The 24,232-nt window shown below is 42.0% G+C and overlaps 1 protein-coding gene across 2 annotated transcripts; it reads left to right on the plus strand.

Annotated features, from left to right (window-relative positions):
- The first annotated feature begins 567 nt into the window (after positions 1-567).
- LOC146684561 (uncharacterized) lies at positions 568-23,730 on the plus strand. 2 transcript variants are annotated; one of them, XM_085443870.1, is made up of 7 exons: positions 568-951; positions 10,472-10,698; positions 11,637-11,694; positions 11,864-11,942; positions 13,629-14,092; positions 19,172-19,309; positions 21,323-23,730. In XM_085443870.1, exons 2-7 carry the CDS (start codon positions 10,565-10,567, stop codon positions 21,860-21,862), a joined length of 1,413 nt encoding a protein of 470 aa, XP_085299996.1. In that variant the 5' UTR covers positions 568-951; positions 10,472-10,564; the 3' UTR covers positions 21,863-23,730. The 2 variants fall into 2 exon arrangements, with proteins under 2 accessions (XP_085299996.1, XP_085299997.1); XM_085443871.1 differs by having other exon boundaries at positions 13,746-14,092.
- Positions 23,731-24,232: the final 502 nt, after the last annotated feature.

Consider the following 24,232-nt stretch of genomic DNA (forward strand, 5'->3'; position numbering starts at 1 on the left):
GGACATAAAATAACTTTAGGGAAATGTGATATATCTCATCTCATCTGCCCTGACTCCAGCTTTCACCTAAGTGGATAGGGTAAATGTATCTCACACTAGAGGCTCTTATAGGGGTCATGATCGTGCTGTGAAGCTTATGTGTGATCTCACGTCCAGGTTCAAATTTTTTTTAAATTGGTCATGGCAGTTTTTCTGACACTAAAGGTTTTACTGTAGGCTGCCATAAACCTTGCCTCACACATCAGCCATTTAAACAACCCCAGAAAAGTTATTTCTAGGACAAAAATACTACTCCTTAAACTATTTTTGTTCATTTTCAGCAGTACACTGCCTATAATTCTGACTGAATTTTCCAAATTTTTTGATACAGATCAAATTGTATTTTTTCTGCATCAGAATTAACAGAACCGTTGATTTGATTTTACAGCGGGGACTGAGAAACCCTCCTAAACTCTCCTAAACCAGGGTCACTCCATATATTAGACCTCCACCTGCACTTCCAAGTCCTGCCGAGGGATGACGCTAGAATCAAAAAGACAAAAATCATAATTGGGGGGTCTCCAGCTCTGCCTGTGTCACATGGAAGCACAGTAGCTGAGTCGAGGGGATGCGAGCAGAGATGGAGGGGGCTTGAGGAACTGTGGAGGAAAAACCTGGCCCTTGGAGATAATAGTGGAGATACAGCCGCGGCAGCAGAAAGGCAGGTTAACACTTCCCAGCCTCCCTTCTGGCTGGGGAGCAGAGGAGCACGGACAGGGCGCACGAGGGGGTCAGCGGGCGCTCGAAGGATGCCACATGCAATATGGTGCATTCCTGTTTTGTGAAGCCCAGGAAAGCCAAGTTATCGCCTTTGATTGATTATGCTCGCGGGGAGCGGCCGGTCCGAGGGGAAGCAGACACTGAAGGAAGCGACCGGGGTTGACGCTGCGCCTCCCAAAATCTCTGAGCTGAGTGAGTACAGGGATGCTATAGCGCAATGCTCTGTGCCCGTGGCTGTGTGACAGGCTGGAGGGAGGAGGGAGAGAGTGAACGGAGGGGGTCATTGATATGTGACTATACATTCAGCTCGATAAGCTGCACACGTACTCAACATCCTTAATTCATCCAGGGTCTGTAGCCTGTGCAGCTTTTCTTGTTTTTCTTTGTGCCCGACCTGCCGTTTCTTCATTTCCCCTGGTCATACATTTAACACAGAGACACGTGTGCACCCACCTCAGCGTTACTGCGCTGTCTTGCGTGATTTAAACCCCGAAATTAAGGGATTCATCAGAGAACTTAGTAGTGATTTGACGAGAGAGGGGCACAGGAAACCTCCGATCACGCGTTTTTCTCTGACTGTAAAGCGTAAAAGATCATTAACGTTAGACCTGCCCTTAACATTTGCAGCCCCCCCCCCCCCCCGTCTCCCTCCCTTCTAGCACTCATAAATTGGGGAGCAGGGGGTTGGGGTGGTTGTGGTGGTGGGGACAGGCTTTGTCGTGTAAGTTACCACCTGACCTCAGGGACACAACATCCTTTACCATCCTCACTTTGATCTGGAATTAATCGGAAACGCTTTGATGATTAGAGGAGAAGAAAAGGGAGGGAAAAATGAGCTACAGGCTTAATGAAACCACGATAAAAGCACACTGCATCAGCCTGACATTTTTCATTTTCTATAACCGCCTATAGCATCTACCTGCACGGGCATCTTTTCCTTTCTTTTTTTTTTTTTTTTAACCCCCTCCTCCACCTCTCCTCCCACCCTAAATAATCCCCGTTCACACCCTGCATGGTTTTCGGTCTCAGGCGGCTTCATTTGAGTCGTGGTCTGTAACCTGTTGTCACCAGCATCACTGCAGTTTGCCAGAGCCGGAGGCGCGGCGAGCCGGGCAGCCAGCAGCCGAACCGTCACCCAGTGTGTGATTGATGCCTGCTGAGTGGGTGCCATCATGAGCCACATACATACAACCTCCCCTGAGACACGCACGCACGCAAGCCCTTCGTGGAGGGCTATCATTGAGTGTGAACACACCATTTCTCCAGCATCTCACTTCGGATAGGATGGCAATCATATGATCTCAAGAAATTATATTTATTCTGATTTGATTTAGATAGGAAAGTGTCACATGGTGCCAGAGGCAGGGGTAGCCACGGATAAAGACGGAGCCTCTTCCACACGGGCGTTCTTCCTCACAGGGGCATGGTTAGTCGTTGTTGCAAGCAAACATTTGACCTAATTCACATTCTCACACAATAGCAGACTCCTCTCCCTCCCTCCCTCCCTCCCTCTCTCTCACACACACTGCTGTTATTTGTGTCACACAGAGGGTGAGGTTTTTTTTTTTTTTTTTGCTCCACATGAACTCCCAGGTGGTTTATCAAAACCTGAGCAGATTGGTGGAGAGGCCACTGTTGGCTGGCTGGGCTTGTTTGAAAGGAGCTCCAGGATTATTAATAATGAACAAACATGTGAATGCAGTGCATGTGCATGTGTGACACCGGAGCGGAAAGGCTGATTATGTTTCCAAGATGGTTTGTGTTTTTTAAAAGGAAGGAAACCTTCCTCAAAGCGGGCAGAGCAGTGGAGCCGCCGAGGGAAAAGCACACAATTTAAACTGTAAGATTAAAAATATAATTTATTATGTTTAAATAGTTAAAAATATAAAATGAATTAAAACAACCTTGGCCAAGGGAAGACAATAAAAATCAATAACACACAACATTAAAAGTCCAGTGGAATCCACCACGGCCTAAAAGTCACAGAAAACTAAGAGGTCCAGCGTAGTATTAAAAGAGGGAAACCCAGCGGAGTCCTCGCCTTCCTCCCCGCATTCCACGTCCTGGTGCACTGAAGAAAGGGAGGGAGCGGCAGTCACTATTCCTTTGGCAGTTTACTTTATAAAAAGGATAAGTCAAAGACTTACCCGGGTGGGCAGAGCTCTCAACTCCGCCCGCCGCTTCCTTAAACTGGAATCGGTACCGCTGTCTCACTGCTTCTGTTCTCCCGCAGTGCACAAGCTGGCTCTTGTCGTTATTGCCACTTGACTGCCGCTACGCGTCCCTAGTCACTGGTAATCTCTTTTCCTCTCCAGTCGCTGGTCATCTGCTTCATCTGATCATCTCTACTCTCTGATCGTCTGTGTCTTTCCTCTGTCTGTCTCGCATTCTTCGTGTTGCATCCTCCGTTGAACACCGGCTCCAACCCTTTATGTGTCATTGAGCACTCTGTAAATTACCTTTCCTTTCCTCTTCAGGTGTGTCCAATTAGTCAAAACGGGGAAAAGGGCGGAGTCTCTCCAGGACAATTTGACGATAACTAAAACATGCAAACTAAATAAAACACTGCACAAAATATAACCAATACATGCAATATAAAAAATAATAAGTACACTTCACATTAAAATACAGCACAGCAAAACAACATCCGTCCTTCCCTGGATGACACATGTTCCTAGAAAATTAAAGGCCTACTAGTATGACTTGCTTCTAGCGTTAAATGTATTCCTGAAGATGCATTTCTGTGGGTTTTACACCATAATTCTGTATTTTATCCCCATGGGCTTGTTTTATGCCACACATAGAGAAAATGAGCATGTTATTTTTTGAAATCATGTACATGTTAAAAAAAAGGGTGAAATTTTATGGTTACAGAGTATGAGTCCACATCAGTCCTGTAAACCATCCCTCTTCTTCTGCAGCCATTCCAATCAGGTCCAAGTCAACAGGTGACCTGCAGCTATCGACCGCTTTTCTGATTCACGCTGTGGTCCGTAAAACATCGGAGATCAGTGCAAAATCTCCTGTTTTCTCAAATATTTTTGCGTCATCTGATAAACACTCTAAATTTTTGCCAACCAGTTTATCATAAGGTGGAAATTACAGGAATGCAATAAAAACACAGCAAAATATTTCACTATTTTTATTAAAACATGCCATCAGTTTGACTCACCAGAGTCACCGCTTCATGACTCCTCATAGTGGTGCTTATCAAATGAATGAAGGTGAAGCTGAAGTCAGCTTGTGGTGAAAAGAAGAAACTGTTTTAGATATACTGTTACATAATGAGGTCAGTGCATTTCTAATCCCTGTGAGATGAAAGTTCAAACGGTTCTACACACTGTTTCAAACAGTTTTTTTCTACTCTTGACTCTGGATGATGTCACTGAGAGCAGATATTCCTGATAGGGTAATCACAGGCACAGATCTGGCTGTGAGAACAGAAGCTCCATCCACATGCTGTTTAAACTTTCTGCATATGAGGGGCAGCCAATCAGAAGACAGTTACCTGAAAGAGGGAGCTAAAACAGCTTGTTTCAGATACATGATGAGTTGAGCCCCAGAGGAAGAGAAACAGGGTTTGTTTTGAAAGGGGAACCATGCAAAGTTTGCCAATTAGACTCCAAGAATAAAAATATGGAAATGAAAATGAGCATAATGAGTCAGCTTTAAGTAATATGTGGAGTTTAGCTTTTTTTTAAGCAAAAAATACAATATTTTCTTCTTTATTTACACAGTAATTGTAATGCATCACAGATGAATAGCTTGCATGTGTTGTAGAATTGCTGTATTGTGATGCCATCATTATTGTGGTGAATGTATGATATTGCATTGTAGTAATATCGCACTGTCACTTTTACTCTTTCCTTAGACCAAACATAACAAATCCTCTCTGTGAAAATTCAACTCTTAGTCAGTCATCAAATCAGTTTTCTGTGAGTCAGTTAACTGAATAATCGCTGCATTCCCACAGTCAATGCGTTATGACCATGTGATCAATTCATGTTTTAAAAATATTTTGAACAAAACAGGCTATTTATTGACATCAACGAAACGGTGTCAGATATTTTTAACTGTTTTTTGTCTTTATCGACTGACTGCTGCGGCGCTTGCAGCCTTTTCTCCCCTGATGCGTGCAGAGATGAAGATATACAAAATATGAAGACAAAACTGGATCCAAAACCTTACGCTCTAGCCTTGGGAGCTTTTAACCACATCAATAGCGTTTTGTTACTCCCAAAAGTCAAACTCGCGCTCCCATGTGATATTTTGAATCATCAAAGAACCACATTTGTCAAAACCAATACTGATCAATGATGTTCCAGTTTCCTGGTCACATACGGTCTCATCTCATTTGTGATAAACAGTCAGGGCAACACCTGGCAAATCCACACCTGCAGGTATTGAAGGATAGAGCCCGTGGTTTGTAATGAGCACACTAAGCATCACAGACAGGAGGGAGGGTGGGCTTTGTGTAGCATAAAGGCAGCCAGTGGATGGCCATTTCTTGCTCTGAGCACTACGTTCAATTGGTTGGCTCATACGAAGCAGCTCTAGGGCCAGAGATTACACTGCAGTGCTGAGGCGTCACTCTGGCTCAACACCGCAGGCGAAGGCAAGGGGATAGAGAGAAAGAAGAATGGCCAGAGAGGTGTGGACACACTCACTGACACAGAGGAGACAGAGGGAAGGAAGGAAGGCTGGGAAACCTTGTTAGGAAATGTGACAGCCTCTTTTCATCATCTGCTTTCAGTGTTTTCAAAAACACCTGCCACAAGACTCCCACACATGTCTTCCTCCCTCCTCTCTCTCCTTTCTATTCCTCCACACCTACATCTTTTCCCTTTCTTTTCTCTAATTATCTTCTCCCGCTCCATATCCACTCCTCTGCTCTGTTGTCAAATCTGCACACATATAATTACTCTATGAATTAACTGGTCATTGCCTCCTAGGTGACTATGGTTCTTTAAATCCAACATGATGTTTCAGACTACTTGCTCTGGAAGTTGTTCAGCTAAGGCGTAGCACCGGTAGATGATTAAGAGGCATTAAAAGCAGGTCACAGCCAGAATAGTTTTGTCAGATGTGCTTTGAAACCAGATTCCTGAGACACACTCAGAGAATTTAAAAATTGCATTTTACCCACTGTGGGAAAATGTGACATGGATCTTACTAATAACAATCACTGAAGAAAACAAAGCTCGTTAGTGTAGCGCTCTGGTTAGATCACACTGAACTTGCAATAGAAAAATTAACCAGAGCGCATAAAAACCGATCAACACGACCGTGTAGGAAGTTTTGTGCAAATTAGATTTGATGGTGGGAACAGTTGAGTTCATCTCTGGATTTCTACTGGAACAAATGCAAACTAGCAAAAGTCTGCAAAACTCCTACAATACCATAGAGACATTCAAAAATGCCATATGTTTGTACTTTATGTGATTAACTGAGTTAAACAATATGTTCTGAGCAACCGATTGGAGGAAAGACTAAGAAAGCAGGAACTAAAATAAATGTTAAAAGCCCCTTTCTGACATTATGTCTGCCTTTAAAACTTGGGTCACTTTTATTTAAATGTTCTTCATAGCTTCAAATGTACATTCCCCCAACATGGAGACACATGCTCATGCTTTGTTAAGGGCTGTGGGAGAGATGAAGGTACATCAGATAACATGAAATGTGAGAGATTAGACTTGTTTTCTTGTTAACTTGGGATAAATGTTAGCATGAGCCACGGGAATCAATAATAGTCATTGTAATCAAATATTGTGGGTTTACTGCAGCGACCATTGATATAAAAGCGAGAAGAATCCCACCATTCTCTGAGTTGTGCAAAGTTTCTCAGGCAACTTTAGAAACATTTGACTGTTTTTTGTTTTAAACTCAACACTTCACGCAGCTTTTTTTCATGTGGCTAATACTCAGTCAACATTTCCTTCACAGTACAACTCCACTGGAGAACAACAAAGACTTTTATTGTGAAGAGGCCACAGCAGAGTTTTTTTTAATTGAAAATAAATATCTGATAGAGACAGCCATCAAATTTGGTAAGATTTTCATAATATTCCCAAAGTATACATTTTACTGGTGATTCCCTCAATTTTTTATTCATTATTGAGTAAAACAGATCAATATTGGCTGAAACCTGGTTTATGTTTAAAGTTTTTAGTTTCCACTTATTACAGTATATAGCCGCACTCAATGGATGTATTGCCATAAAATTTGGTAGTGGTAATTATAATTCCCGTAAGGCAAATTTTGTCTGGTGATTCTCCTGTAGGGCCATCAGAAGGTCAAAGTTTTCATCATCAAGTGAAATCTACCAACATTTAACAAAAGATTTGACAAACCATTTCAGGTTCTCATTTAGGGTTTTAAACAAAATCTTCATCCCCAGTCAGAATGAATTGGAATAACTGTTTGTTTATAGGGATCTATCCATCCGTGTTCTTTCATTTATCCAATTCAGGATCACAGGGAGCTGGAGCCTAGCCCAGGTGCCATGAGGCAAGAGGCACACCGTGGACAGGTTGCCAGTCAGAGAGACATGCAACCATTCACACTCACATTCACACCTTTGGGCAATTTAGTCTCACCAATTAACCTAGCCCCACTAGATGCAAATCTTTTGGCTGTGGGAGTAATCTGGAGTACCCAAGAAGACACAGGGAGAACATACAAACTCCGCACAGAAAGGCCTTAGCCAGATGGTGAATTCAAACACAGCACTTTCTTGCTGGGAGGCAAGAGCAACCTTCCCACAGGGAGACACAGGAGACCAAAATTCAGAACTTTTAACTGGTTATATACAGGTGTTTAGTTAGAGAGCGGAAACAAATCTATCAAGATAGGCAAATGCTCAAAAAAAGCATAAATTACAAATAAAACAAACAAAAACATTCATAAGTCGCCAAAACAGGGGACAGTAAGAAATGGCATGAAATCCTGAATGGTGATAACAAATCGGGCAATCAGTCAACTTGGAGGAGTTATGTAGGAGTTGTGGCATGAAAAGGCGGGTAAAGAAAGGAGTAACTGATGTTCATAACAAACATAGATTTCAAAACAAAACAGGAAGTGACTAAACAGTAACTCGACGTCATGAGAACTGTTATTATTAATTAGCTGCCTGCCTCCACTATCCTGGACTGAAGATGATGATGGTAGTCCTCCTTCTGTTCTGAGATCTGTCGTAAGCTGGACTGGCCTCTAAAAGCTGAACCTGTGGCAGGTGGATAACTGGTTCTGGTTCATGCACAGTGATCCTAACAAGGAACAAGGACTGTAGTCTAAGACTTGATGAGCTGGATGAGAGACTAATTAGTAATTTATTTGTTACCAGGTACTTGGTACATAAAATATTTGTGGACAGAATCACCAGAAATACAGTTCAAATCTATGACTGTCCCAAAGAAAAATGAACCCCAAACTGTATTCAACCAAATCACAAGGTGACAGTGAATGTGCACAGGTACAAGGAAGAATGAAGAAGAGTATAACAGCAATTCACACTTGATCTGAATCCTTATTTGGCCTCACACTCAGAATGCAGTGCGAGGGCTGAATTACCGGAGCCGCTTCAGGCTGATGTGTTTGTTTCTGAAAAGCCCAGTGGTAATGTGGTAGTTCCTCCTAAAAACAGCCCGAAGGTGTTCAAGGCTTTAGTTAACCTTCAGAGAGGATACATGTTGCTCACAAGACTCCAGACAAATTGGTAAAGTAATTCAGTCTGTGGTGATTAAATCTTGAATAGAAGGAAATTGTCTGCGTGGAATCCAAAACTAAATTACGTTGTTTAAAGAGGATGCCCATACGCAAACCTTACAAAGAGTCTGTCTAAAAGGACACAGTCCAATAGATTGTGTTGCTTAAAAAGAAATCCGTAGCTTTAAACTGAATAAACAGATAAGAATCAGATACATGCAACTTCAGTATGTTTCCTGCAGTCTGCAGCGTTTTTGCTGATAGACAAGTGACAAACACGCATTAACACACATGAAAAGATGTTGTCATAGTAGACAGATGGCATAATTTGACAGAGATTAGGCTTGTTTGTTTGGTCTTTTTGTTATAGCTCCGTGTTTTTTATTGTTTACTTGAAACATATTATGCTGCCAAATGTGAAAATTGTCTGCCAAGCACCAAGCAGCAGAGAGGAAGAGGGAGAGATGTGTGTGTCTGCTCGCTCCGCTTTCACACTTGTCTCCTTCGGTGTTTCAGGTCACTCTGCATGCTGGCATGTTCGGCTTTACTGTGACTCATTGTACCTCCTCAATATGGAAGTTTGTTCATGGCAGAACAAGCAAAACAGGGAAATTTACATTAACCATTTAAAACAACCTGAAAAATAGCACGGTGTCTCACAAAACTGCTCAGATTTTTTTTTTTTAGTTAGAACAGTGTATTCAGTGACAGGGGGGCCTATTATGTTTGTTTCAAACTTTATGTTTGCATTCTTGGACTTTTCTAGAGTAGTTTTGTATAATTCATGGTTCTAAAGAGTTTATCTTATTCTGGGTCTTCTTGCAGTCTGTCAGTTCATAGACTTTCTTAAAAAAAGGCTTCCTTCTCCTTCCTTTTATAACATCCTTCTAATTGGCTGGCCCTCACAATTTAAAGATTAAAACAGCAAGTGTGTGCACATTTAGTGCTAACAGCCATAAGTGTTTGGGCTGAGATGGCCATGTTAAGGATATCTGCTCTGTTTTTTTTCCATCATGCAGAGTCAAGAGCAGAAAACAAGTGTTTGAAATTGAGTGTTCAGAGAAGTGTGTAGCCTGAGATTTGCCGACTCAAGTACTTTTTGAAAATCTGGCTATACATCCTTTTTCTGCTGTGTATCCAAGTCTGGGTGACCAGAGCAGCAGTCTAAAGCTGAGATACCCAGACCTCCCTCTCCCCAGCTACCTGCTCCAGCTCTTCAAGAAGAGAACACTTATTCATTCCCAAGCCAGCCAAGACACATAATCTCTCCAACGTGACCTGGGTCTTCCCCGGGGTTTCCTCCCAGTTGGACAGTGGAGGCACCCAGTAGGCATCCCAATCAGATGATCGAACTACCTCAACTTTCTCCTTTGGTGCAGTAAAGGAGAGACTCTCTCTGCCAGAAGTCCTCCCACATTGCCAAATACTCTTCATCTTACCCTTTTGGCTGAGCCCCGATACCCTTTGATGGAAGCTCACTTTTGCCGCTCATATCCACCATCTTGTTCTTACAATCACTACTCACAGATCTTGGGCAATGACTGAAAGGTAGCAGCTGAAGGCAGGAGCTTGTTGTTCTGTTCCTTGGCTGCTCAAATTGGTTTAGGGACAACTTTGGTTGAGTTTTATATGTACTCACTGCTGAAAAGGGAAAAAAACGTAAAAAAAATTGTAGGTCCCGTTTAAATGTATTGTTGGATCGATGCGGTAATGTTTAGACATAGATGCTATGCTGCCGAGCAGGTATGCTGTTGATGTCTATGTAGGTGTGACACAAAGCTCGGTAATCCCTCAAACAAGGTAAAGCAGCAGCACATGCCTGAGGCGTAATGTCTGTTCACTTCAGTGCTTCATCCTGGATGGGAATTCACTCTCTCTTCAAACTGCTGCTCTCCTTCTGCACCGTGAATATAATATTTTGGCTCCGCTGCTTTGTTAACGTACTTAATGTTTCGTAAAGGTTAGATCACTTTGTAATTAAGCACCGCTCTGTGCCTTCTCCCTGCAGATCCCAGTGAGACCGTGGCACTTCCCGGCGTGCATGAGTGTAAGGGTGTGAGTGTGAGTGTGTGTGAGAGCAAGTGAGCGCCAGCGCTCCCACATGGCCTCCATGCAGGACGGGCTGAACTTCACGGCTCCTCCCTACGGCAAGGTCCTGCTGCTGGGTGCTATCGCTGCTGCCTCAGCCTTTGTAGTTACGATCCTTATTGTGGTGCTCTGCGTGGGCTGCCAGAGGTGAGCGCTATGCACGCATGAATGACCGTACACACATGTTCAGAATCAGGATGTTCATTTTTAAGATCTGTATATTGGTTGCTCTTGGCCTTTTTGAATGATATTGGTATATTGGTGGATGAGTTTAGATTTATGGATGCCAGTTACTCATATTTGTCAGTTATCGCAGCTAAAGATTGTGTGATACAAGCAGAAAGACTTTAAAACAAGTCAGATATTGCTTTAGAAAGATTACTTTATTTTGCTAGAATCAAAGAAGAATTAAACAACAAAAACAAAATATAAAGACTAAAAACAAATTGGTATTGGCAGCATCTTTAGACCAAATTATGATTCCCTGCGAGTCACAATCAATGAATCCCTATTTCAAACCTTTTAAATAAGCTTCAGCAGAAGTGCCAGTAAAATAAAGTAGAAGCTCTATTCCACTGGCAAAATCCAAGCTGGAACTACTTTTACCTACTTGAGTGGTTTAATCCTGTGGTTTCAAGCATAAGTATTAGGCCCCCTGCAAAGGGTCAAAAGGCAGAAGTGAGGGTTCATAACACGATTAATAACAAAAAAAAAAGGTTTTAAACTTTGAATTTCTTCTAATCTTTATTTTTGATGCAAAACTGATTTGAAGAGGAAAAAAGCAAAAAGGTTGACATGCCCGGTTTAAAGTTTAACAACTTGCTGTTTAAAAAAATGCATATTAATCTGAAATCTGGTTAAATGTGGTCAAAGGGCTCTTGTAATCTAGTAGAGAACATCAAACCTGCACTACAGTGCTCGAGTGCTCAGTAATCCTCCACCACTGGTATGCACATGTGCAAATGTACTTTGAATGTCTCTCTCACATATGCACAGTCATAGGATGACTCAGCCGCACACAAACAAGGCTCACACACACACACAGTGTTGAATCGTGTATGACAGAGTGGTTGTGTTTGTCACAGGAAGGGGAAGACACACAATGTCCCCGGCGAGGGTGGAAAACACCGCCTCATGGACATGGTAGGTATCAGACAACATGCTCCTCAGTGTTTTGTTTGTATTGCAGCAGAGGTAGCTGAATAAACTCAATCCAGCAGGGCGCACTATCATTCAGAGGGCACCTCTTCAGTCTTAATTAGTGTTTAACTGGCCCCTGTGTTTGTCTGTTTGTGTGCGTTTGTGTTGTCAGGGTATACTCAGGCAGTCGAAGCTGCGGTCCATCAGTAAATCAGACACTGAGATGAACAAGATGAACTGCAATGGCAAAAGTGAGTGCATCTTTTACGTACTAATCCTGACCTGGGCTTTTTATATGGTACGCCGCTGGTGTCAGACGAAAACCTTGCATCGCCATGATATCAGCTCTTTAGGAGCCGACCAGCTGCATGACAAAGCACTTTTGATATTATGCAGGGGGGTTTGGAGGGAATTTTCAGAGGGATGGGGTATTTCATTTTTTCCTTAGACACATTAGAAGCTTGTAATTGTTTTGTTAATTTAAATCCGTGTCAGTCACCAAAGCTGGAGATACACTAGAGCGAGAACAAATTTGTGCATGAAATGGTAAAACAGAAAATAATTTGAAAAATGTAACAGCCAATTAACAGCATAACAAGTAGAAGTACTATAAATAAAATGTAACCACTATCTGTTCTGTTTTGGCTTGTTTAACTTTATAGTTATTATTTATACATTTATACAAATATCCAGTTTTGTAATCATGTATTGGTAAAGAAGACCTTGGAAAACTGCTGGACACAAGTCTGGGTCAACTCCAAAAGTCAGTCAGATTTTAAGAAATCTTCAAAAGCGAAACACTTGAAAGGACTTTAATGGATTTTTTTTATACATATATTTATCTGTTTACTCATTTTGTCCTCATTTTCAGCCTCCAGGTCACAGTCTGACTCAAACAGTCATCTGAGACTGAAAATTCCCTCCCTCCTGAGACTTGTTTGTGATATTGTTTTGAGGTCATCACGATGACATCTCCAGATTTTTTCTTATTTCAATCTGAAATGTATTTGTGAAGCTATGATGTGAAAATGTCCAATTTTGCCCTATCTGGTAAAGAATCCTCCCAAACTTCCTGGATGAAGAGCTGGATCTGGATTGACTTCAAAAGTTAATCATCTCTGGTAAAATTTCATGCACATCCATCCGTAACCTTTAGAGTAATCCTGCTAACGAACCAACAAAGTAAAAATTAAAAGAAAAGAAAGAAAGGAAAAAAAAGAATTAAACCAATCACATAACTTCCTTGGCGGTGATAAAAAAATTAATGTAAATATTGCAAATAAGTGCAACATTTTTTCTCCACATCCGTACTATCCGATCTGGCCCTAAATCCACAAATCTTCTTTTCTGAAAAGATTTGAGGACATATTTGCGGAGAAATTTACCCTGAAACAGAATTCACATTACATTTACAACTCAGCCTTATTCCACTAGACGGTTCAGTCTTGATTTATGAACGTGCATCTCTCTCTCGCTCTCAAAGACACAAATCACAGTGCCAAGATAAATCCTGGAGCTACATCGCTGACAGTCAACAGGGGAACTGTGTTTGTGGGCACTGTGACAGTAGCCTCAGAGAGTTTGAAGAAATATAAGCATATGTCCTGCTTCATACTTGTCCTGCTTCCACTGCAGTGGAATGAAGCCCATTTGGATGCATATTCTCAAACATCTATGTCAGTTCCCAGTTTACTGTCAGCTTCAGATTTCCTCTTACCAGTGAGAGATTTATTCATGTTCACAAATGTTTGCTGAACCTTCCGGTAAAAGAGGAGCATAGTTTGTGAGTTCTGCTCCCTAGGGGGGTATCGGCTGCACGGACGGTAGAACAGCAGGCTGTATGTGCCTTGCAGAGGCATCTAAAAAGAAAAGGCTAGCCAGCACGGACCTTCTGCTGCTGCCCAGCCGCCGGTCTAACTCTGACCTTCGTTCTCAAGGCAGGCAGCTTCCCCAGATCCCCTCTGGGACTGGAGAGGACGGCGAGCACACTTACTCTGAAGTGGGCCGGCGCTCCTCCACTTCACGTACTGATGATGCCCTCTACGCCATGGTAGGCAGGGCCGGGCAGACAGACACTCCGGCCCCTCCGGCCGTCCCTGCCAACACCCCGGCGCCCCCAGACCCAGACGGCGATGTGGAAGGAGGGCTCCCCGAACCTGAGGCCCAGGTCATGACACCCCCTCACCCTCCGGAGACGGCCGAGTACGCCTGCGTCAGGAAGCTGAGGAAAGCAGATAAGGCGCCTCAAAAGAGGGACAGCGGGACGGATATGGGAGAACCACCGGCACCGCCTCCAAGACATGCCCCGCCTTCACATCCAGCTCCTCCTCCACCACACCCTCACAGCACCAAGTTGCCCCGTAGAAACGTCGAGGCCTTCAATGTCCCGTCCTTCCCAAAGGTTGGTAGGGTTAAATGTTTTGCATGCTGAAAACCTAATCTTTATGATCTGATAGGAAGAGTTTGACATTTTAGATTTGAAGTTACCGTGTTTGGATCAGAAGTTGGAGTAATCAGCTGGTTAGTAAGATGCATTTGTAGACTGTATGAAGCCAAGTTGCAACAAACCTCAAAAAAAGATTGATGCAGCAGAAATGGGTAGCTATAACAAATAAGTCATAGAGAATAATTACAAGTATACTTTCCATGAAGGAGGAAATTTGCTAGATTGACCTAACCCATATTTTTTTGTAACTATGCTGTGTAAAAATGGGCATTTTAACATTAAACTCTAAGCTTATTGACTCACTTTTGAATTCGGCTTTAAATGACCAAAAGAGGAACTGCAGTTTTTTGGCATTTCTACGCTGAGATTGCCTTTATTTAGACTTTAGACTTTATTTCATTCCCATTAAACTTCCTCCAGAGGTAAAAGAGAAAATATACAACAAACAAAACATAGGGTTATATAATACATATCATCAATAATCATCGTTAACAAAAAAGAAAAAAGAAAACTGTCACCCACATCCAAATACAGATACAATTTCTTTACTAATTTTTGCAAGTTTAGGCAGTAAACTATCCTAAGTATTAAACAACTATTCCAAACCTTTGGTCTCAACCTAAAATACACAGGCAGATATTTTTGACTGCATTCAAATAATGACACTCATCTCCAAGTTTTTCCAAGCTACAAAGGTCACATAAATGTTTAATATGTTCAACTCCGTAAAATCTGCCCATATCTACTGGGAAACCACTAACATGCTAAATAACACCGACTAGAATGATCTAAACTACACAAATAACTTTCCAGTTGGAGCTCTCGCTTAAATATTCTCTAATTTCTACAAAGACTATTATTAAACATTTCAGAATTGTTTGTCTCACAATATCAGATATCCTCATCTCAATTACTGCTTTTATATACCTGTCGTTCACCACTCAGGTATGTTCCCATATATAAGAAAGGCTTGCTTTAACGCCAATCTTCACCACAACTTAAAAACACCTTTATTATATTGATTTTTCAAAAAACTAAACATGAGAAATGATCATAAATAATGATTAATAATAATTTGCTTTAATAAACCTTCAGTTGTTTTTAAAGTCAAACCGAACTCCACTTATGAGAAAATAAATCAGCTGAACAGTTTCAAAAAGCACATTGCTTCTTCCTGCAGGTCAGGATAAAAACCAAGCCATAAAGTTTAAGTAACTTTGTAGACTTCCATGATAAAAATGTGGTGAAGTATAGATCAACACCATTTCTAAAGCTTCGAGTGCCCCCAGGAGTACAGTGGATTCAATAATTTTGAGAAGGAGGAAGTTTTTGCCACTAAAATCAGCCAGAACGAATGGGATCAGCTGTCCAAATCCAGGTGTACAAAGCCTTCAGAGACTAACCTAAGACGATTCAATGCTCTAAAGGATGCCAGAGGGGCTTTAAAAAGCATTGAACTGAGGGTCAGAACACTTTTATAAATAAGCTTTCAATTTTTGATCTCAATAAGTTTGCAACAAAAATCCAAAGATCTATTTTCACTTTATAATTTTTCCCTTTCAAATGGAATCTACAACACAATAATAATGGATTGCATTTATACAGCGCTTTTCGAGACCCTCAAAGCGCTCTACAATTCCACTATTCATTCACTCTCACATTCACACACTGGTGGAGGCGAGCTACAGTTGTAGCCTCAGCTGCCCTGGGGCAGACTGACAGAAGCGAGGCTGCCATATCGCGCCATCGGCCCCTCTGGCCAACACCAGTTGGGTGGTAGGTGAAGTGTCTTGCCCAAGGACACAACGACCAAGACAGACAGAGCTGGGGATTGAACCGGCAACCTTCCGGTTACAAGATGAGCTTCCCAACCCCTAATAAGATGCGCAAACAGCTTTTGAGTACTTTCTGAGGTTATTACACATTCAAGTTTAGAAAAATAAAACTTTCTCAGGCACATTATAAAAATACTAACACCTGAACAGCTGGTGTTTGCACCTGGAACTAGAGAACTGATTTGAAAAAGAGCAATTTACAACAGAAGGAAAGAAATAGAAATAAAACCATTCTTTTTCTCCTGCTGTTCAGTTTTATCAGTTTTAAGTGGGAATTTATCAAATTAGATCAAACAAATTAATTAGTGAGCCCTGATAATAGGATATTGTTACTTGTGGACAGAGCTAAGCTTCAGATTTCCGTTAGAGACATGAAAGCAGCAGAAATCTTATCATCTAACTCTTAGCATGAAAATAAGCACGGGTTGTTTCCCCAGATGTTAAACTATTCTTTTAAAACTTGTCACAGGTGTGATTTATACTTGATGCTGACTCCACATGACTTTTAGACGTGGTTTTTATACAACACTCAAGTGATCATTTTAATGAAAAGAGGGAGAGATACTTTAAAAATTCAATTTAATCAAGATAATTCTTAAAAATAACTTCTCAGGTACAGTGTAGTAAAATTTGCGCCCTTCTGATTTCTTATTTTTTCATGTTTTATATTATATAAATATATATTAGACAAATTCTAATATTAGTCAAAGATAATCCAAGTAAATAAAAGAAGCAGTTTTTAAACGATGATTTCATTCTTTAAGGGAATAAAGTCATCCAAACCTATCTGACCCTGTGTGAAAAAGTAATTGCCTCCTAAACCAAATAGCTTGTGCCACACGGCAACGAGAACTGCAAGTTTTTTTAGGGGCATTCAGAGGTGGACTCAATGATGTGGTTTGGATCATTATCCTGCTGCATAGCCCAAGTGTGCTTGAACTTCTGGGCATGAACTGATAACCAGTGGTAATACACGAGCGGTAAAGAAACACAGACTTTCCAAAAAGTTCAGCTTTTGTCTCATCAATCCACAGAATATGTCCCCAATAGTCTTATGGGTCATCAAGGTGTTTTTGGCAAATGTGGGACGAGCATTTGTGTTCTTTTCACTCATCTGTGTTTATTTTTCTCCTTCGAACTCGCTCATGATGCCATTTTAGCCCAGTCTCTTTCTAATTGTTGAAACATGAACCCTGACCTTAACTGAAGCAAGCGGGGCCTGCCGCTCTTTAGATGTTGTTCTGGGTTCTTTTCCGACCTGGATGAATCATTGATGCGCTCTTGGTGTAATTTTGGTAGTCCAGCCACTTCTGGGAAGGTTTCATCACTGTTCCAAGTTTTCTCCATTTGTAGATAATGGCTCTCACTGTGGTTCACTGCGGTCTCAAAGCCTTAGAAATGGCTTTATAATGCTCTCCAGACTGATGGATGTCCATGACTTTGTGTCTCAGTAGTTCTTGATTTTCTTTAGACTGTGGCACGGTGTTGTTTTTCTAAATATTTTAAATCATTTTATCCAAAAGGATCTGTTTGAGTAATTTCTCGATTCAACAGGTCTGGCAATAATCAGGCCTTAGCGTGGCTAGTGAAATTATACTTAGCTTGCCAAAACATGCAGTTAATTACCTTTTCTCATATGATAGCATTGTCACATTTTGCAGCTGGGTGGCAAAACTTAGCAGCACTTTGCTGAGATGCACACAAGAAATGAGAGGACAAAGACTGACGGATATGCCTCTCTACAAATCATCACGATACTTAGGAAAACATGTAATATTTATCATTTAAGCAATAAATGCAAAGTGATTCCTAAATAAATAAAACCCAAAGTAATGTTGATGCCTGACAGCTACATATTTCTGTGCAATAAGCCACAGAAACACAGCATCACCTTAAGTGGTCGGTTTTATGAACTGAAGGAAGTTAAGGAGGATGTCTAGAGGGAGAGAAAAAATTATCTGCTGAGTTTTTAGTGTCTTGTGCAGATCAGCCTTGGATTTTTTTCCACTCCTTACACTGGAGCTTGGTGCAGTATCTCAGGTCATCCACTTTCTAAAACAAGCAGTTTTAGTCCCTCCTCCTTTAACCCCCTTTCTTCTGATTGGCTATTGCTCTAAACCAGAAGGTTAGGCCAAGATGTGGGTGGGGTTTCTGTGCTCACAGCCAAAGCTGTGTGCCTGAGATGTCCACATTAGTGATATCTAATCTCTGACACTGAACAGAGCCATGAGAAAAAAAATCAACTGTCTGAAACTGATCGCTTAGAGCAGTGTGAAGCCATGTATGAGCAACTGCTATTGTACATATAGACATGACAGAAGCCAAGTAAACGGATAACAAGTTTCCATAGAACATGGGGCCATCAGTTTCTGTTTGGACAGAAATGTCAGAAATGTCACTGTGATCATTATTTCATTCTGTTATTCTCTGTCAGCAGCAGTACGACGCATTAATATGCAGTTTGTGGTGCTGTGATCAGGATCTGCAGAATATTTCTTTCACAGTTCCTGTTGATACTGCAGAGGATCTGCTCGGTTGTAATTGTGCCAGTGTTGCAGTTTCCAGAGCACTTGGCTACATCATGCATGGTGCTGTGATATGTTAGAATTTCTTTGAAGTCTAGGCGCTGAGCGGTGTTTATTTGTCGAAGAGTTTTTGGTGATAGTGGGGTATTTCTGCTCTCAGCAGTGTCACCTCCTCCATATGTTCGCAGCAGCAGGAGTGTAGGCAGACTGTCTGCTATTACTGTGGCTGTAAGGCTTTGTGCACCCCTCCAGGTAACAGTGGGAAACCATTTGCTGCCCCGCGTGAGGTCAGGGGGGTCGCTCTATCTGCTGTGACCTGAGTTCAACAGCACGCACAGTTCACAGGCTTACATGTGTAAGCAGTTTGCTCACAGGCCTGTTCACTGCTGATTTTCCCGTGGATGACGCAAGGTGTTGAAATTGAGTCATCCAGAATATAAGCAGGCTCCACCTTCCAGGGAAAATCTATTCACCCCTGTATGAAATCCATCCAGTATGTTTTTATGTGCCGCAGGATTCTTAAGAGGGGTTAATTTGCCATGCATCCGCCCTGTTGCGTCTGTTTAGTAAAATCCGCTTTTTAAATTCATGAATGCTCATTTCTTTCAGTGCAGATTCACGCATGACCATGTGACCAGCTCTGCCCCAAATGTCATTTATTGTTCTGTTGACAGGAAGTGATGTTTATGGGCAACGGAGAGCAGTACATCTGGAAGCCTCCAGAGGATGATGACATGCTCATGCTCCAAAATAAAGCCCTGGGCCCGCTGAGTGCTCACACAGTGGAGAATATACAGCCGTCTGCTGCTGCGGTAAGCTGGGGGTTTCTATTTTTTCCGTCTATGGATCATCCCATTTAGAGCTCCCCATTCCCTCTTAAATGAATGCTTAACAAGATGTTTCACGCACATTATTTAATTGATTTAATCATTTAAAAACTGGGTTTTCCTTAGAAGTTAGGGAGGATGATCTCCTCCTATATGGGTTACTAGGTCTGGCCTTGGAAAAAAAGAGTTGTCAAACCTCGCATTTAATGACCTATACTGAGGTTTCAAAACTCATCATTAAGGGTATAGGGGAGGTTGTCTTTATGGGGTAAAGAGGTAAAGGAGCCATGGCTTTCTTACCAAGGGTTACGAGAGACTACCTCATATCTGCAGGACCCAGGAGACACATAACTGAGCATAAATGACAGGAAGCAGCTTGCCTGGATCTGTGTGCATCCTGACTCCCCCAGTGTACAGATAAGAAACTTAATTGATTAGTCTGTTGGAAAATAAAACTGTGTATGCTGCTGTATGACCAGGACTACTTCTTGTCTGGGAGCAGTGATTTTTTAAAACCCAAAACTCTTACTTTTTTCTTTGGGTTTCTGTAAGGTTTAATAAATGATGTAAAAGAAAATTGGTGAGCTTTAGACGTACTAATTCCCTACCTGTAGTGGCTCTAGCATATGGGCTGTTTTTCCTTTATCCATTACTAAACATTGTCCTGTTGAAACACCCAATTCTGTCCAAGTTTCCACCATGTAGCTGTTAATTTGAGGTGATACTGGACCGGCAGTAAAATAACCCAAGAGCATGATGCTATCACCACCATGCTTGACAGCTGGTACAGTGTTCTTAGGTTTGAAAGCCTCACCTGAACTGCTCCAAACATACATCTTGTCACTGTGGCCAAACAGCTCCATCTTTGTCTGACTGTAAAATATTTCTCCAGAAGGCATTTGGTTTGGCCATGAGGGCAACTTCAAATTTCAGTGGAGCCTTAAGGTGTCAGATTTGTTGCAGTGGCTTTTTACTTGGTCAGCACCCTCTTAGTCCATGATGATGTAAAACTCATTTCACTGTGGACAGTGATGCTGGTGTTCCAGAAATTTCCACTTCATGGCAGGCTTGAGCCTTGATGGTTCCTGAATATCCTTACCAATTTCCTCTCATCTGAGAGTGACAGCTTGGCTCTTGAAGGTCTTGAAAAAGTGGTTACACATCTTAATAATGTGTATTTATCACAATATTTTGAAATGATGATGTTGGATTTCGCAGTTTTTTATAAGTGGCTCCAAGAGACCTTCTCAAGTTGTGAAAATCTACAGTTCTCCTTCTTGGAGCTTCACTGAATTCCTTGGACTTCCTCACTGTTCCAAATATTAATCCAACAAGTGCTCTCAAACAAATCCTGCTGGCAAAGAGTGCTGTAGTCACTCGTGATCACTAATGACAAGTTATTAGGCCTTGGCCCTATCAAGACAATGTAGAAGTGCTAACAAAGAATTTCAGTTATCAAAACTAAAAAACTAATGTGTTTGACAGGCTCTACCACTCAGAAAAGCACATTACTTATTGTGGGGCGATCATGGCTCAAGAGTTGGGAGTTCGCCTTGTAATCGGAAGGTTGCTGGTTCAAGCCCTGGCTTGGACAGTCTCGGTCGTTGTGTCCTTGGGCGAGACACTTCACCTGTTGCCTACTGGTGGTGTGTGCGTGAATGGGTGGATGACTGGTTGTAAAACGCTTTGGGGTCCTTAGGGACTAGTAAAGCGCTATACAAATACAGACCATTTATCAGATGACTGCAGATTAAAAGCTTCCAAAGGTCAACAATATGTGTGAGAAGTACAAATGCAGGGACTCAAATTGGTAAAGGTGAAGTCTTGCAGAGATTATAAGGTTTTGGGTGCTTCTTGCTGGCTTTATTCTTCAGCTCTGGAGGTTTACGCAGCTTGCCTAACACAACTTTTAGCTATAGTGTGAATAAAATGGCAGGTTGAGTGGGTTATTTAAAGTCCTTTTTACAGAAGATAATCTCTGAACTTGTTTGATTGCAGGTGGCCGAGATGTACTCTAAGGTGTGTAAACCAGGAAAGAAGAAGAGAGCTGTGCCGGGGTCTCCCCCAGCCAACCTCGGCTTCCGGACCTTGGGTCGAGGTGACCGGGACCGAGACCGGGATGGGGGGTTTAGTGTAGTGGTCAAACCCCAGACGTGGGCACCTCAAGAGGGCAAAGCAGTTGGCGGGCCCCTTGACGACCACTGCTACGAGTCCATTGGGACAGAGGAGTGTGATCTGGCCTATGAGAACATGGAAGGCGGAGGCGCCTGGAAGCGAGAGAGACCCCCTAACATGTGTGCCACCCTGCGGCCAAGGAGGAAGAAAGCCCAGCAGCCCTTGCAGCAGCAGCAGCCCCCTCCACCGCCACCAACGCAGCAGACACCCAAGTTACAGCACCTGCCTGCCAAAGCCCTTCTGCTGCCGGGGGAGAACCTGTACGAGAGCATCGGCGACCTGAAGCAGGGCTCTGCCACCTCCAGCACCACCACCATCTTCACCTTCAACGATGGCATGGAGATGTACGTAACAGGGCTCTGAGGCAGCGGCTGCACTGTGACCCCCTATCTTTCCAACACAAGGAGCTGAGCTAATGCCACAAGGAGTGACGGCTGAGCCCCTGTCATGCTCACCCACACATACTGTTTACATTCAAGTCATAACGTCAAGCCTTTCACGGGCTCCAGAGGCCTTGAGGTAGTAAAGTTGCTCTGTTATGACCTGGGCTGAATAAAAAGTCCAATTTATTATCCTTATAAGGAATCCAAAGGTAGTGAAAAATAAATGAGCACAAAACCATTGCAGAGCAATCTGTAGGTAACAGTAGCACTTCTATTTTACTGATACATATGTGCAAAGCACAATAAAGTAAAAAGCCTAAATTCTTCCTCAATTCTAACGGGTAAAAAAAGTCGCATATAGTAGGACTCCTATTTGGGGGAAAAAGGCAAAGCATTGTGTGAAATATTTTGGTAGCACTCAGTCTGTTGTGAACAGACCTTCCCTGTAGTTGGTCAAGACGTGATTCAGGACGGAATTTAAAGGATATAAATGAACGAATTACTAATCAAAATACTTGAAAGCTCAGGGACCAAGAGAAACAATTATGAGAGTATTATAAATTAAATAAAAAATTTGCACATATTTTGCATTCCTCCTAAAAGCTTTGACTAATTTCGACCGTTTTCACATTTTAAAAAGCCGACCAGATTCTTCCCCTCCGTCATGTTGTTTCATTATACATGGACTGAACACTGTCTCCACTGCCGTCTGTAAATGAAGTGTTTTACTTTGTTGATCCTGTTTCTGCACTTTGCCTGCTACAAGTTGCATGCTAAAAAAAAAAAAACCATGAAAAAAAATTAAGCACTGTCATGTGGTACCTCTATATGAATGTTTTTTTTTTTTCTATTGTCGTTGGTTGTTTATTTTTTGTTAGTGTGTTGCTTTATTTCTCTGTAGAGCTCAAAGCCAGATAGATTAAGGATGTCTTTGGCTCAGTGGGACTCTGTGCAGCAGAGGGGAGGATTATTTTTCTCTCCTGTACCTGAAAGAGACACAGTACAGATGTAACAAGACTGAGGAGAACTGCTCGAGTCCTAAAGGTGGAGACAGTCCACTCAACCCCACCCCACACATACGCACACAGAAACACATACACACAATCCTCCCGTCTGTTCAGTCCTCACTCATATCTGTGGACTGTTCATCTACATAGTACCCTCCTCGTGGTCATACGAGTCTGCTTTGGTTTCATCATAGTGCAGTATGGAAAGCTCCACTAGAACTGATGTGTATTAGCAAAACGTCATGTCTCATCATCACCCCATCGACGAACTCTCTCTCTCTCTCTCTCCGTTATCAGTGTTAAAAATATTGCAGAAATGTGAAGCAAATGGTTGGCTAAGCAGCATCACCCCGAGGACACCGCACAGAAATTGCATACAAAGCCTGGACAGTAATGACAAATTCATTTGACCAAATATCCCCAGCAAACAATGTGATTATACTGTATGTTGATGCAATGTGTATGTACATGACAAAAGAGAAAGAATAATAAATATATCATCAGTGTCAAGAAATCTATCTTTTTCTATTATGTTCAGTTGTGTTTTTGGAATGACTTTATCTTGTGACACAAACTGCAAAAACAGCTGCAATGTAAATTTCAGTGTATTCTGTTTGTTGTTTTTTCGAAGCCGTGGAGCTACGGTGTGGTCTTGGAAAGCCCTGCTAAGTTAAATGTGGCAGCTAATGTTGTGTGTTTGCTATTCAGACTACAGGGTCTTGTACTCAAAAGCGTGTAATTAAGTGCTAAGTGCAAAAGATTGTAATGTTTTATATCAAGATTACTATTCATGAAATGTCAGTCAAGTTTATACTTTTGTAATAAAGTGGCACTTTAAAAAAAAAATGCTTTATCTCATAGTCTCGGTTATTAAAATGGACAGAAAGCAGAATTTGCCAAGCACTGCTGATGATGATGGATTTCTCTAACAGTTGCCATCTTGTGATCTTAAAAGCTGCCTGTAGATTCAAGTATTGAGGCCTAGGAAGGAAAGAAGAAATATCTCTAGAAATGCATCCCAATAATTGTAATGGCCCTTTAGGGAAATGATTTATAAACACATAATGTTTTCCCACTGATTTAAATCTAAAGCTGTGCATTTTGTCCTTTGCTTCTTCTGTGCACAACCTTGCAGACCTCATTGAGGAGCATGTATGTGCATGTGTGTGAGTAGCATTCCCATCAGTGTGCATGTCTGTGCGCACGTGCACATGTGCCAGAGTAGCGGGGTCTGCGTCTGAGTGGCTGTGAAGTGTTGGGGAGGGAGGGGGAGGGAAAAAAAATAGGTCACCCCTTAAAACAAAAAGCTTGCAGTCAACAGCGCAACCGTCTGCTGAATTTTC

This window comes from Copadichromis virginalis, linkage group LG20 (genome assembly GCF_057382275.1).
Source record: "Copadichromis virginalis isolate Kocher_CV1m ecotype Utaka linkage group LG20, C_Virginalis_male_GT1.1, whole genome shotgun sequence".
Taxonomy (NCBI): Eukaryota; Metazoa; Chordata; class Actinopteri; order Cichliformes; family Cichlidae; genus Copadichromis; species Copadichromis virginalis.

What these genes read in the sequence shown, in the direction of transcription:
- LOC146684561 (XM_085443870.1), top strand. Translation starts at nt 10,565, where the DNA reads ATGGCCTCCATGCAGGACGGGCTGAACTTCACGGCTCCTCCCTACGGC. An exon ending in CTCTGCGTGGGCTGCCAGAG is followed by an intron (nt 10,699 to 11,636) that starts GTGAGCGCTATG and finishes TGTTTGTCACAG; the next exon opens with GAAGGGGAAGACACACAATG. An exon ending in AACACCGCCTCATGGACATG is followed by an intron (nt 11,695 to 11,863) that starts GTAGGTATCAGA and finishes TTGTGTTGTCAG; the next exon opens with GGTATACTCAGGCAGTCGAA.